The sequence below is a fragment of the Hylobates moloch genome, unplaced genomic scaffold, assembly GCF_009828535.3.
Source record: "Hylobates moloch isolate HMO894 unplaced genomic scaffold, HMol_V3 SCAFFOLD_1, whole genome shotgun sequence".
NCBI classification, from domain to species: Eukaryota; Metazoa; Chordata; class Mammalia; order Primates; family Hylobatidae; genus Hylobates; species Hylobates moloch.
In genome coordinates, this window is record NW_026652276.1 from 131,129,218 (window position 1) to 131,145,249 (window position 16,032).

The 16,032-nt window shown below is 40.4% G+C and overlaps 1 protein-coding gene across 1 annotated transcript in view; it reads right to left on the reverse strand.

Moving 5' to 3' along the window:
* Positions 1–1,345: 1,345 nt before the first annotated feature.
* The window catches only part of EPDR1 (ependymin related 1), a 32,222-nt gene continuing 17,535 nt past the window's right edge, over positions 1,346–16,032 (reverse strand). The window contains 2 exon segments of the mRNA XM_032758300.2: positions 1,346–3,440; positions 4,581–4,789. Coding sequence (XP_032614191.1) covers positions 3,244–3,440; positions 4,581–4,789 — 406 coding nt within the window. The 3' untranslated portion in view covers positions 1,346–3,243.

Consider the following 16,032-nt stretch of genomic DNA (forward strand, 5'->3'; position numbering starts at 1 on the left):
GTGTTGCCCAGGCTGGAGTGCAGTGGTGCAATCTTGGCTCACTGCAATCTCCACCTCCTGGGGTCAAGCGATTCTACCAGCTCAGCCTCCTGAGTAGCTGGGACAACAGAGAAAGTGGATTTGGTAAAGGAAACCCAGCAAGAGGTGAGTGTTTTGTTTTCAAATGATGTCAAATTTAACTTGGTAGGAAATTATTAGTAGTTAATTGAAAAATTTCCCAAAGACCTAAAATTCTTGGTCTTCATTAAATATTTAAAGAATTTTAAAATGTGTCCCAATTTTAGGAATCTCGATTAGCAAAGCTTATGGTAAGAAACTCACCCTGATGACAGAGCAATTGGGGACAGAAATGTCGGGCCTCCTTGACTCTGCATGGCCCATGAGATAGAGGGAGTGATGGCTCTGTCGTAGAGCTGGGCCTTCAGGGTGGCAGAGTTGAAGGCAGGTGTATGTCGAGCACACCCTAGGGCTTGCCTGGATCCTGGCAATTTGGAAGTGGCAAGGCTTCCTTGGGAGAAATGGAAGTAAATTGTTCCAGTGCAGCATAAAGGCTCAGAGACATATAAGGTGGGGTATCCACAAAGTGGTACCCAGCCCTGGCTCAGACCACTATCAGTGATACCACCTCTGCAGATGAGTGAGGCACTGGGATACTGCACTTTATTAATAGGTACAGGTCCGTACCTATTTAGTAGCCCTCTTCGTTGTGACTCTGGTGGCTACTAGAAAGTTTTTACATAAGACTGCAGAGTAAGGAAACCCTCCTGCCACCAAGAGGTGACCCAGCCATTACTTCTCAAGCCCTTTGGGCATTTAGGGAAAGAAGAAACTGTGCCAAGGAGTGAGGCTGGAGTCAGATGCCTGATGAAAAAGGGTGTGTCCACCATGCTATGGGGTCTCCACTTTACTTGTAAGCAGTGAAGAACCACAGAGGCAGGACGCCATCAGATCAGATTTGACCAGATGTCAAATCCTTCTGGACTTTTTACTCCTTTCTGTGAAGTGGCTTAATAACTAAAACAGGCCAACCGAAAAACAAAAGGGTACCCACTTTGCATGGGCCTCCATAAAATAAAAGGAGTTTCCTTCTCTCTCTGAGTAAGGTTGTGGCCTGCAATGGGCAAAGACAAAGTCCCAGGGCTAAGAGGAGATGTGCAGCTTGGAGAGGAGAGGATCATTCTGTGGTTGGGGAGACAGGAAGTGGGGCAAACATGGTCACAAAGGCGTTAGTAGGGTGGGCCACCTGGAATGCAGCTGCGAAACTCTTCCCTGTCTGTGCGGTTCAGATACCTGCATGACCAAACTTCACAATCCTCGGGGACCCCAGGAACCTGCATGGGCACTGGAGGGAGCAGGTGCTTAGTACTGGCTTGTGATTTGGCTGACCAAGTGAATGAATGAATGAATGAACAAACACAGGATGGCTTCTATAAAAAAAAGACAAGGGCAAGGACAGAGGGTGTGAAGATCCTGCAAAGGCCAATGATGTTAAGAGCCCAGAGCTGGGTGGTGGCTGAGGGAATGGAGAAGAGGCAGAAGTTTTAAGAGCTATTTTCATAGGACTCGGGATATTGACTGCCAGTGAGGACTGAGGGAGACAAATGGGTCAAGAATGACTTGGAAGCTTCTGGCCTTGGCAACTGGACACTGGAGTTTAGGGAAGGTAAGAGGGAGAGCAGGCTTTCGAGAGAGGATAACAAATTTGATTTTGATCACATAAAGCACTTTATTTATTAGAGCATTGTTTTAACTCCCTTATAACCAAGATTATCCATATTTATTACAAAAGCAACAATATCAAAGAATGCTTTAAAATGCAATTAAATTTGTTTAATATAGATAAACTATAATAATAAGATTGTTTTCATTATAATATAGGTGTCACACATTTTTCCTGCTAACTAAAAAAGATAAATGGGCAGATAAAATATAACAGTAGAAGCATCTAGAATAGTAAATTGTATCACTGGAAGTCTCTCCGTAGCAATGGACAAACTCAACCACATTTAACACATAAGGAAACTAGGGACAAGAGAGACTGGCATTCTTCACTCTACAAATACTTAGGGCACTGACCATGTGCCAGGCACTTGCTTTGTGCTAGGGATATAAAAGTAAACATACAAGGTACCTGTACCCAAGGAGCGCACAGCCAAGATAATGGATGAGTGTCCTGAAAGCAGAAATTATCACACAGCTTAATAATTGTTGTGAGAAATGCATGCTCAAGATGCAAGTGCAACTCATCCAGGATTCAGAGCAGCTCTTGTGAATGAGCTGATCTGGAAGGAGATGCAGAAGTCAGACAGAGAGGATATGAAGCAGCGTTCTAGGAAGGCCAAAGTGTGGGCAAGCCCAGTGCATTTAATGACGAAAGGAGTGAGAGTACGAGGGAACTCTAGTCCTGGGGTTAGGAGACAATAGTCTCCTGACTCCCAGTTCAGTGCTATTTTAGAATACTGCCTGTGTATTGACAAGTCTGTGAAGATTCAGCACATACAACAATACTCTTGCATAGAAAAAAAAGAAGCTTACATGGCTCGTGCTTTACCAGTGTAGACGTTAGGATTCTCTAAACTGCCTTGCTCAAAATGTTTCTTTAGAGGAATAATTACTTCCTATTTTAGCTTTCATTTCCTTCTAAATGTTTATATCAATTGGGCCATGCTATAAAATTCTTAAGTCTGGAAGGGATTTAAGGTATCATTTTTTTGGCAACCAAGGGAGTGCAGGGGCAGGGTGGAGTAGGGCTCAGTGGGAGCAATGCCCACCCCGGTGCAGCAACAAAGGGGGCATTCTCTGCAGGGAATTTAAGAATTAATAATAAAATTGACCAAAATCACTCTGCTTTTTATTATCACTAATTCTGAATAATGTCAACAATAAATACTTGCTGCCAAGGCAAACTTCTCTTACTGACCCCTCCCTATGTGCATGGCACTGCATCATGTGTATACCTGTGCATGCAGAAAACCAGCCCTGAACAGGCATTAGAAATACCCAAAGTGTCCATATTAGCCATCTAGTCAGCTCATATGGCCACACTCTCGCCATTCAATTTTCTTCTGTAAACATAGCTTGAGTAGTCAAAATCAGACACATCAAAACCCCACATCAATGTGCATCTTCCTAAAATTACATTTCTCTCCAATTAGCATTCACATCTTGACTAGTCTCATATCCATCTCCAGCTGGGGTCACAGGGGGCTGACATCTGATGCTGCCTCTTCTCTATGCACAGGCTCACCAGGAGCAGTCTTCGCTCATCTTCTCTAGTTGGGCCATCTGGCACGTGCTTGGAGGGGTAAACACCGAGGGGTCTTTAATACCCAGCTGGATGTCAAAAAACCGCATGGACAATATCACACTGTAGTTTTTGGTAAAGGTTTCCTGGACAGGATAGCAATCCTTGACTGTATAGATGCCAATCCAGGTTTCATCTATAAGAGGAAAAAAGTTGACTTTTGAATAAAGAAGACAGGCAAGAAGTTCATAATTTTTCTTATGGTGGTAAGATGTACATAACATAAAATTTACCATTTTACCATTTTTAACTGTTTGGTGGCTTGAGTACATTCACATTTGTTGACCATCAGCACCATCCATCTCCGGAACTTTTTTCATCTTCCCAAACTGAAACTCTGTCTCCATTAAACACTAACTTCCCATTCCTCCTCTCCCAGGTCCTGGAACCCATCATTCGATTTTCTGTCTCTATGAATTTGATAGCTCTACATACCTCGTGTAAGTAGGATTGTACCGTATTTATCATTTTCTGCCTGCATTGTTTCTCTTAACATTACGTCCTCAAGGTTTACTCAGGTTGTAGCATGTGCTGGTGTTTCCTTCCTTTTTAAGGCTGAATAATATTCTGTTGTATGACTATAGCACATTTTGTTTATCCATTTATCTGTTGATGAACATTTGGGTTTCCACCTTTTGGCACTTGTGAATAGTGCTGCTGTGAACATGGGTGTACAAATATCTGTTTGAGTCTCTGCGTTCAATTCTTTGGGGCATACAGAAGTGGAGTTGCCGGGTCATATGACAGTTTTATCTTTAATTTTTTGAGAAATCACCATACTGTGTTCCACAGCATGAATGCCTGTGTGGTAAAAACTGTCTTGGGATAGGCATATATCAGCAGCAGGGCAGAGAATGGCTTCACATAAAAGCAGGCTGGTTTGCACACTCCGCATGATGGGAGTAGATTTGACCCCTGCAACTTTAGGAAGTGGGGGAAAGAAAAGGAGGCACCCGATTCAAATGTGTGCCTTAGACAGATGCCTTCCATGTCACAGACCTCGGGGTGACCATAAAATGTCAAAATCAAGGCTAAGTTCACAGGAGCCAAAGTGGCAGAGAGGTACAGGTGGCACTAGAAGGCTGAGGTGTTTCAAATATGAAGCTTGGATCCCATTGCCCCATAGTGAGCAAAGTAACATGCAGACCTAAGTGGAGGCTTTAAAAATGTTTTGATTAAGCGGATGTTTCCCTGAAAACTACCTTCCTTAAAGGACTTAAACATTTTTCCCCATCATGCCTCCTGAATACAATGCTTAGATCCTTTGAACCCTTACAGGATCTAGCTGACTTTCTGTCCGACCACTCCTGGACCGTGATCTGCTCCTGGGGCCCCCCGATGGAGTACTGGTCTTCAAATGTGGAGTTCTGAGGAATGTCAAGAGGGTCCCAGGGCTCTGTCAGGGTCGTCTTTGAGCACTGCTTGGTGGCTTGCTCAATCTGAAACATCACTCCATCCTTATACAGCAAAATATATTCAAATAATCTGAAACACAGATGGAAAGAAGTAGTTTAGGGCTTCATGTTACAATCATCGTGCCTTTTAACAGCACAAACACCTTTGATAGATATTACTTTTAAAATAGAAAGAAATTACTTGCTAGGCAATCACTTAACATTTATAAACACTAGACACATGAAACAACTTGCATATGAAATAATTAGAATTCACAGATCAGACCGAGTATGATGGCTCATCGCTGTAATCCCAGCACTTTGGGAGGCCAAGGAGGGAGTATGATTTGAGCCCAGGAGTTTGAGACCAGCCTGGGCAACATAGTGAGACCCCTGTCTCTAGAAAAAAAAATTTAAAAATTAGCCAGACATGGCAGTGCACAGCTGTAGTCCCAGCTACTTGGGAGGTTGAAGTAAGAGGATCACTTGAGCCTGGGAGGTCAAAGCTGCAGTGAGCCATGATCACGCCACCGCACTACATACAGCCTGGGTGAGATCCCTTCCACCATAAAAAAAAGAAAAAAAAAAATAGAGGTCAAAAGTGTATATTCACCGGACAAATTTTGACCAGGACCTAGTATATGCCAGACCCTTTGCTTAGCATACAAACATGGGGAAGATGTGGTCCTGGCTGAACAGCTGGTTTGTGAACTTTCGTTTACCCACAGGGACACAGGAGGACTTGACTCTTGTTTGGTGCAGTTTCTCTTGCAGCACTCAGTCAAGGAATTATGGGGGTATACTGAATATAGGACAAGAACGCACTGAGGACTGGATGGACCGAGTGCCTGTGCTTCACTGCCTCCACTGCCAAGCAGTCATGAATAAGGGGCTTTGATGCGCATAGCTGATCCGGCATGGGCGCAGCCCACATACCCTGCAGGGGCTGAGATGAGCAAAGACAAAAGCTGAGGCGACCCCAGAGCAAATGACTCCCTCAGCTGAGTTTCTCTCCATGCTCTCGGCCTCCTCCAGTGACCACCTGCTCACCCTTCCTGGGGAGTGACAGGGAGATATTCAGAGGCTGAGCCCAGGAGTCACCAGCCATGCAGTATCGGCATCAGTCCTATATCTTCCTTAAAGCTGAGCCATCTTGGTGTTGGGGGAAGCCTGCTATGTTTCTATGCATTTCACTGTCGACCCAAAACTCAGGCCACAGCTGCTGGTCAAGAAAATGTGTCTTGCAGCTATGACCTCAGAAAGTGAAATCCGTAACACTTGAGGGCTGAAGAGCCTAGAGAGGTGATTTTTCATCAGCAAATAAAAATAGCCAACAAATTATCTGTGGCTTATGAGACCCAATGCACTAGAGGAGGCTTCAGGGAAGACATGTGCTCTCCATCCCAAGCCCGAGCTTAAAAATTGTTTTCTTCAGAAAAAAAAGTTAAAAATGGTTACTGTCTTTATAGTCAAAACACAGTCGTGCGTCACTTCATGATAGGCTTATGTTCTCAGAAATGTGTCATTAGGCCATTTCATCACTGCACGAACATCATAGAGTGCAGTTACACAAACCTGGATGGTGCAGCCTACTACACACCAGGGCTACACAGTATGGCCTACTGCTCCCAGGGTACAAACCTGTACTGCATGTGACTGCACTAAATATTGGAGGCAACTGTAACACAACGGTAAGCATTTATATATCTAAACATAGAAAAGGTGCAATAAAAATATGGGATAAAATATAAAAAATGGTACGCATGTACAGGGTACTTGCCATGAACGGAGCTTGCAGGACTCGAAGTTGCTCTGGGTATGTGAGTGAGTGAGTGGTGACAGAATGTGAAGGCCTAGGACATTTCTATACACTACTGTAGGCTTTATAAACATTGTACACTTAGGCCACACTAAATTTATAAAAAATATGTTCCTTTCTTCAATAATACATTAATTTTACCTTCCTGTAACTTTTTAACTTTATATACGTTTTGATTTTTTTTAACTTTTTGACTTTTTTGTAGGAAGACAGCTTAAAACACACATTGCACAGCTACACAGAAATATTTTCTTTATATCCTTATTTGATATGCTTTTTTCTATTTTAAAATTTATTTTATTTAAAAAAAACTTTTGTGTTAAAAATTATGACACAAACACAGATATTAGCCAGGCCTACACAAGGTTAGGATCATCAGTATCACCCTCTTTCACTTCCACATCTTGTCCCACCGGAAGGCCTTCAGGGCCAGTAACATGCATGGAACTGTCACCTCCTATGATAACAATGTCTACTTCTGGATACCTCCTGAGGGACCTGCCTGAGGCAGTTTCACAGTTACCTTTTACGTAAGTGGGAGCACACTCTAAAATAACGATATAATATAGTAATTACATACATGTGGCCAACAAATACAGGAAAAAAAAGCCCAACATCACTGATCATTAGAGAAATGCACATCAAACCACAAAAAGACACCATCTCATGCCAGTCAGAATGGCTATTAATAAAAAGGCAAAAAGCAACAGATGCTGGTGAGGTTGTGGAGAAAAAGGAACACTTTTACACTGTTGATGGGAGTATAAATTAGTTCAACCATTGTGGAAGACAGTGTGGCAATTCCTCAAATACCTAGAACCAGAAATACCATCAACCCAGCAATCCCATTACTGTGTATATACCCCAAGGAATATAAATCATTCTGTTCTAAAGATACATGCATACCTGTGTTCGTTGCAGCACTATTCACAATAGCAAAGACGTGGAATCAACCTAAATGCCATCAATGATAGACTGAAAATGTGGACAAAGAAAATGGGGTACATATACACCATGGAATACTATGCAGCCATAAAAAGGAACAAGATCATGTCCTTTGCAGGGACATGGATGGAGTTGGAAGCCATTATCCTCAGCAAATTAACGCAGAAACGAAAACGCAAATACTGCATGTTCTCACTTATAAGCAGGAGCTGAATGATGAGAACAAATGGACGCGTCGGGGGAGCAACACACACTGGGGCCTGTTGGTGGAGCTTGGGGGAGGGGGAGCATCAGGAAGAATAGCTAATGGAGGCTGGGCTTAATACCTAGGTGATGGGATGATCTGTGCAGCAAAACACCATGGCACACGTTCACTTGTGTAACAAATCTGCACATCCTGCACATGTACCCCTGATTTAGCGTAAAAGTTGAAGAAAAAAAGTATAATATAGTAATTACTTATATGCTAGAATTGTATACAACTGGAAGCACAGTAAGTTTGTTTACACCACCATCACCCCAGACATGTGAGTAATGCATTGTGCTACCACATACTATGGCTATGAGGTCACTAGGCAATAGAAGTTTTACAGCTCCATTGTAATCTCATGGGACCACCACTGTATATGTGATCCTTCATTGACTGAAACGTCATTTTGAAGCACATCATTGTATTATTAGTAGTCGTATGCTTCAGGTTTCTATGAGATAGTATGGAAATATAAACATGACATCATTTTACACATTTATATGTATCTTGCTTATTTCAGAAAAGATTTTAAAGGGCTTGCGAGGGTAAAAATGACCCAGACACATACTTTCAGAAATGAGAATGAATATAGAAAGAAATATAAGTGTGCATTTTATGAGATATTGCTCAAAAATGGAGCTAATTTTTTATAATATGCATGCAGGGTCAACATAAAACTGTTAGCCCTTTGAAAAAGTTTGGGGTTGGATTGTCACTGTTTTCTCATAACCAGCTAAATCTGTGACACAACAGAGCCTAAGCACTGATTGAAGAAACACAGCAACATTAACCCAACTCTTAGAGCATTGTTCATTTGTAAATATGGGAATTGTTGTCCATACACAAATCCTGTTCTGTGATACTTTTAATGACCAGTGGGCCACCCAAAAAACAAGTTGTCTTCATTGTTCTCACCACCAGCAATATCTTGTGCTTTCCCCAGTGCTAGGTATCTGGGCTAGAAAGGCATTCCTAGCTTTTGCTGATATCCCTGTTGTGTGCTTCTCAGACTGCAATGATTGTTCCCTGGAGAATATGTAGCCATGTGCAGGAGAGGGAGTTTCCTTCTTGAAATCATCTCCATCACTCCCCAAATCCACAAGATCACAGAAGTGTCATTAATATGGTTTGGCGGTGTCTCCACCTAAATCTCATCTTGAATTGTAGCTCCCATAATTCTCATGTGTCATGGGAGGGACCTGGGGGAGGTAATTGAATAATGGGCACGGGTCTTTCCCATGCTTTTCTCCTGGTAGTGAATAAGTCTCACAAGGTCTGATGGTTTTATAAATGGAAATTCTCCTGCATAAGCTCTCTCTCGCCTGCCACCACGTAAGAAGTCCCTTTGCTCCTCCTTCATCTTCTGCCACTGTGAATCCATTAAACCTCTTTCCTTTATAAATTGCCCAGTCTCAGGTATGTCTTTATTAGCAGCATGAGAACAGACTAATACAGTCATCCTAGCCTCATATTTGTCATACATGTCATTCTAGCCTCATATTTACCTCCCTCACCAGAGTTTACTAGACCAGAGATGAGACAATGAGATTCTTTCCTCTTGACCTGTGTCATTGCAACCAAGGTCTAATAGTCAGCCTCTTATGTGGCTGGACACATCACATGTAAATTTAGAAGCTGAGGGAGGCTATTTTCCAAAATGCAAATGGAATAGGATTAAAGAATGAAGCAGAGAGAAGCACTAGCAAACTGGGATTCCAACAGCTGTTCATTTCCTATGCCCTTTTTTTCTGAGATGCTTGGAGCATCCCCGCTTACAGAGTTACAATAAGCTTCCTTTGTTCTAATAAACTTTCCTTCCTTTTTTGGCTTGCAGCTTTTTATGCTACTCAGTTCTATCATTTCTGATAGAATTGAGGACCCCAGTGCTCCATGGAGAGCCCCGGGAAGCAGCTGCCAGCACGGCTGTGCTGGGAAAGGCCCAGCATGGCCCTGTGTGGCACCAAGGGCCACAGATGCCTGGTCAGTCACCTGCAACAGAAGGGCAGGGGACAGCAGGGAGGGAACACTCACAGCTTCACTGTTTCCCTGAGGCCCGCTCTGCCCACATACAGAAGTAAAATGTAATTTTAAAATGAGAATTTTAGACCCAGAACAATCACTACGAAATGTTAACATTCGCTAAATCTGGGTGGTCTAAACACAAGTGTTCGTTTTGGTATTCTCTGTACTTTTCTATGTTTCCAAAATATTTACTTTTTTAAAAAGTAGACATCATCTGATATTGAGGTTATGTTGACTGTACCTTAAGTTAAACTGAAAATAATAAATTAATGGGAAACAAAATAGAACTATATAATTCGTTTTCAAAATCCCATGTGGATATAAATGCTAGTACTGCTCTATGACAAATTTTAGAAAACATTTTAATGATACTGTAGGTTGTGTGTGTTTATGTGAACATATTAACAGTTAGGACATAAGTCTTTCCATCACAAATAGAATACAGGGCCTGTGGCCTGACGGGGACCAAAGGTCAAAATGCAGAGATCAGCCACGGTTGAGATGAGTAATCGGAGTGGGGATGCTGTACGGGAATAACCCGTGGACCCAAGGGATTAACAGACTTTGAGAGGAATTGGATTCCTGGAGGCGAGATCAAAGACTGGCTCTGTCACAGAGGCATTTACGAGATGAGAGGCACCAACGACCCCCCGGGGCACAGTGAAGCAAGGTGAGATGCTGAAATTGGTGTTCAGGACAGGGAGGCAGACCAGCCCAGGTCAACAACAGCAGACAAACTTCGCCTCCTTGCTGGCCAGGCACCAAGCAAAGCATAGTTCACTGGGAGGGGCAGGCGAGTTCCCACAAAGGCCCTGCTGCTGCTGAGCCTCAGCTGTGAGCAAGGTCAGGTTGGCTAGGCCCTGCCAAAGGGTCAGAAGGCCAAGCTCTCCACGGCAACCGCAACACACAGGACGGGCCCGAGGCCTGTTTTGCTTCTCACCATATGGGACAAAGGATTTTTGTTGCTTTTACTAAAATTCTCAGGTTACATTGACAATTTCCATTGTTTCCTGCAAATCCATTTCCCTAAAAAGTAGGCTCTCGAATCACCATGTTTTCTGAAACACCGAAAATCTGGGGAAAACTTCCCAGTTTTCTTTTGAAAAAACTTCCCAGTTTTGCTTTTGAAAATAGTTTTTTTTTTTTAGTAAGATGGATTCATGATCAATATAAAAAAATTAAAACAATCTAGGGATGGAAAGGGAAGCAAAAATTGCCTAGAAACTCTAATTTACAGAAATAACAACTCTGTACATGTGTCTGGACATATATTCTTCTAAATATATCTTTATGTACTATTAATTTTTATACTTAAATTTTTTATGTTTTAATTGTGGCAAGATACAAGTTACAAAAATGTACCATCTTAGCCATTTTTAAGTGTACAGTTCAGTAATGTTAAATATATTCACATTGTGGTACATCAGTCTCCAGAACTCTTGCAAAATTGAAACTCTATATCCATTAAACAATAACAACCCATTCCTCCCTCTCCCCAACTCCTGGCAACCACCATTCTATGAGTTTGGCTACGCTACATAGCTCATGTAAGTGGAATCACACAATATTTGTTCTTTTCAGTTAATATAATATCTTCAAAGTTTATCTGTGCTGTAGCATGTGTTGGCATTTCCTTCCTTTTTAAGGCTGAATAACATCCCATTGTATGTATACACCATATTTTATTTATCCATTCATCCACTGATGGATTCCTAGGTGTTTCCTAACTTTTGGCTATTGTAAAAATGCTGCTATAAACATAGGTGTACAAACATTAGATTGATTGTTCAATATGTACTATACTCATTTTACGCAAATGATTGCCTATTATTTGTTTTCTAACTACGCATTTTAAATTCAACAATTTGCCCTTGATAATCTTTTAAGTAAAAAGATAAATCTAACTTTTCTAATTTTTATTATAAAATATTTTAAATATGCAGAACAGTTGAAGAACTAGTATAATGACCACTTTTATGTCTGCCTCCTAGGCTCAACAATTCTCTACATTTTACTGTATTTTTTCTAGTTTTCTAAATATTTCCTTAAAACAAGAGCTTCTGTCACATGGTCACAATAGGACGGTATCTTATAAATAAAAATTCATTCCCTGATATCTGCTCCATATTCAAGTGGCCCCCCAAATACATCTTAAAGCTGGTTTTTCAAATCAGAGTTCAATTAAAGTTCAAGCATCATATTTGGTTATGTCTCTATCAAAAATCTGGAGCAGTACTCCTACCTTTTTATTTTCCAATATGACATTGACTCTTTGAAGAGTTCAGATTTGCAGATATTCCACAATGTGGATTTCTTTGGCAGTTTCCTCATGGTGTCATTTAAATTGCTATTTGAGCTTTTGTCATTCTTATGAAATGGATATGAAGTCTAAAGGCTCTTTTCGATTTGAGTTCCAAGATATTTGTAAATAACATGTCATTGGTGAGGTTGTATACTTCGGACTTTATCATATCTGAAGACAGGTGATGTACCTTCCCACTATTAATGCTGCTAACTTTGATCACCAAGTTATATGGTGACTCCAGATATCTGTTATAAAAGTGTTTCCTTTTGCAATTGGCAAGTGATTGATGAGTGATACTTTGTGATGTTGGAAATGTCCTGTTACCCAATAACTGTCACCTAATGGTTTTAGGTAAAACCATTTCCTGAATCAATTATTTCACTGGGAGTTAGGATCATAGTACCAATGGTATAGTAAATGACATCTATCTATCTTAATCTATTGAGTACCACTCTGGACTCATGGATATATTATTTATTCAATGTATGACAAAGAATTAAAGTCATTATTCCTTTTGATGCTAAAATTTCCCCAAGTTTGGTCAGAAGGAGCTCCTTCAAGTTGGTGTATGTATCTTCTGACATAATCCTATTAGTCTCTGAGTGCTTTCTGATGTTCTATGACACAAGGTGGCACAGGCTAACCTTGGACTTTTCCTGTCCCAGATCTGAAATCAGGCATTTCTCTAAAAAACTCTAGTTACCCTTAATGGGGAAAAAACTTAGAAACTGACCTCAGGGCGCTAGATGGGCTCATTGCCATTGAGATGTCATTGCTTTTCAAGTGGTCAGAGCTTCCAATTAAAAAAAAAAAATTGGAATTCATATAGATATTTTCCATTTAAATTAACATTACAGGTTTTTCCCCCTACTTTTTGTATTTATGTATCTTTTCCCTTAAAATAAAAATCATGCTTCCTAAAAACATTAACAAAAACATTTATTTATTTGCTTTATTCTATAATTTTGAAATAATAATAACTTCAAAACTATTATAAATAACAAAATTGCCGAGTGAAGTTTAAGATTTCATTGTAGTTCTTCTTATCCTTAGAATATAATTCCCTAGTATCGAGAGTCAGTATTGTGTCAAAAATTTACTTAGAATAAGCCTATTCTCTGTGTGGTTATGTTTCCAGATTGATAGATCATTAGATTCCTTTGTTTTAGTTTGTTCCCAATTCAGGGACTTTACACTTTTCCTCCCTGATTTTATTATTTAAATATGTAAAAATTTTTGTATTTCAAAACTCAAAATGACAGAAAATGGTACATTGAGCCAAGTTCCCCTTCCATCCCTATCTCATCTTCCCCATTCCTCATGCTCCTTATAGATAACACTTTTCAACTGCTTCCATTTTGTTTTTCCTGCATGCCTGTCAAAAAATAAGCAAATACATATGTGAATTATTATTTTCTCTTCTTCTTTACAGACAGAGTAGCATGCTATATAGACCTTTCTGCATCTTGCTTTCTCCATTCTCCACTAATGCCTACAGATTATCCTTATTTTTTTATGGCCATGTAAATTTACTGTGTGCAAATATCATTATTTCTTTAGCCAGTCTTCTACCAATAAACATTGAGTTGTTTCTCTTCCTTTGATATTAACAAAAATAATGACCTTGTGTTGTGCTGTTTTGGAGTTGTATGTTTAGGGTAAATTATTAGATGTGGAATTACCAGGTCAAAAGGTAAAAGCATTTGTGGTTTTGTTAAATATTACCAGATTTCTCTCCACAGGGTTGTACTATTTTGCATGCCTATCAGCATTATATTATAATGCCTTTTTTCTTTATAGTCCTGCCAACAGAGCATGTTGTCAAACTTAAATTTGTGCTAATCTGAGGAATAAGAAATGGTATCTGACTACTAGGTTTTTGTTAAGAACATTTTTAGTAAGTATAACACCCATAAGAGGGGTCTTTAAAAAGTTCACAGAAAATGTGTATTATGAAAAAACTATGCATGGATTCCAACTTTTTTCACCAAAGTAAACTCACAAAACTTGTTATAACATGCCTAAACAGGATCTAGTTTGAGGCACCAAGAAGAATAAGACATCAGTTTGGATAGAGCTCCTATCAGAGCAACATGCATTCTGCTAAAATTAAAGCAAGAACAAATATTAAATTTATTATGAGGCTCAAGTGGCAGAATGGTGAAATCACTGATGTTTTACAAAAAGTTTATGTGACATTACTCCAAAGAAGTCAGCAGTTGCAAATAACTAACTCATTTTAAAAAGGTGAGAGTCAATATTAAGATTAAGATTTAAGATTTAAGCCCACAGTGGCAGTTCATCCATATCAATTTGTGAGAAAAAAAATCTTGGGCCAGGCGTGGTGGCTCACACCTGTAATACTAGCACTTTGGGAGGCCGAGGCAGGCAGATCACGAGGTCAACAGATTGAGACCATCCTGGCTAATATGGTGAAACCCCGTCTCTACTAAAAATACAAAAAAATTAGCTGGGTATGGTGGTGGGTGCCTATAGTTCCAGCTATTCTCGAGTCTGAGGCAGGAGAATGGCGTGAACCCAGGAGGTGGAGCTTGCAGTGACACAAGATCCCATCACTGCACTCCAGCCTGGGCAACAGGGCGAGACTCCATCTCAAAAAAAAAAAAAAATTGGTCATGCCCTACTTGTACAGGAGACAATTGTACAGACAATTAACAGGAGAAACAATAGCCAGCACCACAGACACCTCAATTAGTTCAGCTTATACAATTCTGAATGAAAAATTTAAGGGGAGCAGACTTTTCATTCCCAAGGGTACTAAAACAATTGTGGCCCAATCAGCTGCAGACAAGAGCAGACCCTTCAATGGAAATTTTATACAAGTGGTCAAGATCCTGAAGCATTTCTTCTATGAATTGTAACATGAGCTGAAACATGGCTTTACCAGTACAATCCTGAAGACAAAGCACAATCAAAGCAATGGCTACCAAGTGGTAGAAGTGGTCCAGTTAAAGCAAAAGTAGGCTGGATAAGAGCAAAAGTCATGGTAAGTTTCTCTGGATGCTCAAGGCATTTTGCATGTTCACCCTCTGAAAAGCCAAAGAATGATAACATCTTCTTATTATGAGAGTGTTTTGAGAAAGTTAGCCAAAGCTTTAGCAGTAAAACATCCATGGAAGCTTCACCAGAGCTTCTCCACCATATCAATGTTTCTGCTCATTCCTCTCATGAAACAAGGACAATTCCATGAGATGATGGGAAATCATTAATCATCCACTTGACAGTCCTGATTTGGCTCCTTCTGACTTCTTTTTGTTTCCTAATCTTTAAAAATATTTAAAGGCACTGGGTGCAGTGGCTCAAGCCTGTAATCCCAGCACTTTGGGAGGCCATGATGGGCAGATCACAAGGTAAGGAGATGGAGACCATCCTGGCTAACATGGTGAAACCCCATCTCCACTAAAAATACAAAAAATTGGCCAGGCATGGTGGCTGGCACCTGTAGTCCCAGCTATTCGGGAGGCTGAGGCAAGAGAACGGTGTGAACCTGGGAGGCAGAGTTTACAGTGAGCTAAGATTGCGCCACAGCATTCCAGCCTGGGTGGCAGAGAAAGACTCCATCTCAAAAAAAAAAAAAAAAAAAAAATTTAAAGGACACCCATTTTTCTTCAGTCAGTGCATAAAAAAGACTGCATTGACATGGTTAAATTCCTGGGACCTCACTTTGTTGATGATGGACTAAATGGCTGGTATTATCACTTGCAAAGGTGTATTGAAGTTGATGGGGCTTGTGTCAAGAAATGTTTATATTTTGTATTCGTATCTTTTAATTCTATTTTCCTATGAAGTTGTAAAAGTTCTCTTGTACAATAGATTGCATAGATTTAAGGTGTGGAGCTTGAGAAACTTTTTATGTGAATAATCTGAGTATCTCCAGCCCAGATCAAAGATAAGTCACCTCAGAAGCCTCCACTGTGCCCCCTCAGTCACTAACATTTCAAAGAGCAGTGTAATTTTAATTCACCTCCTTTC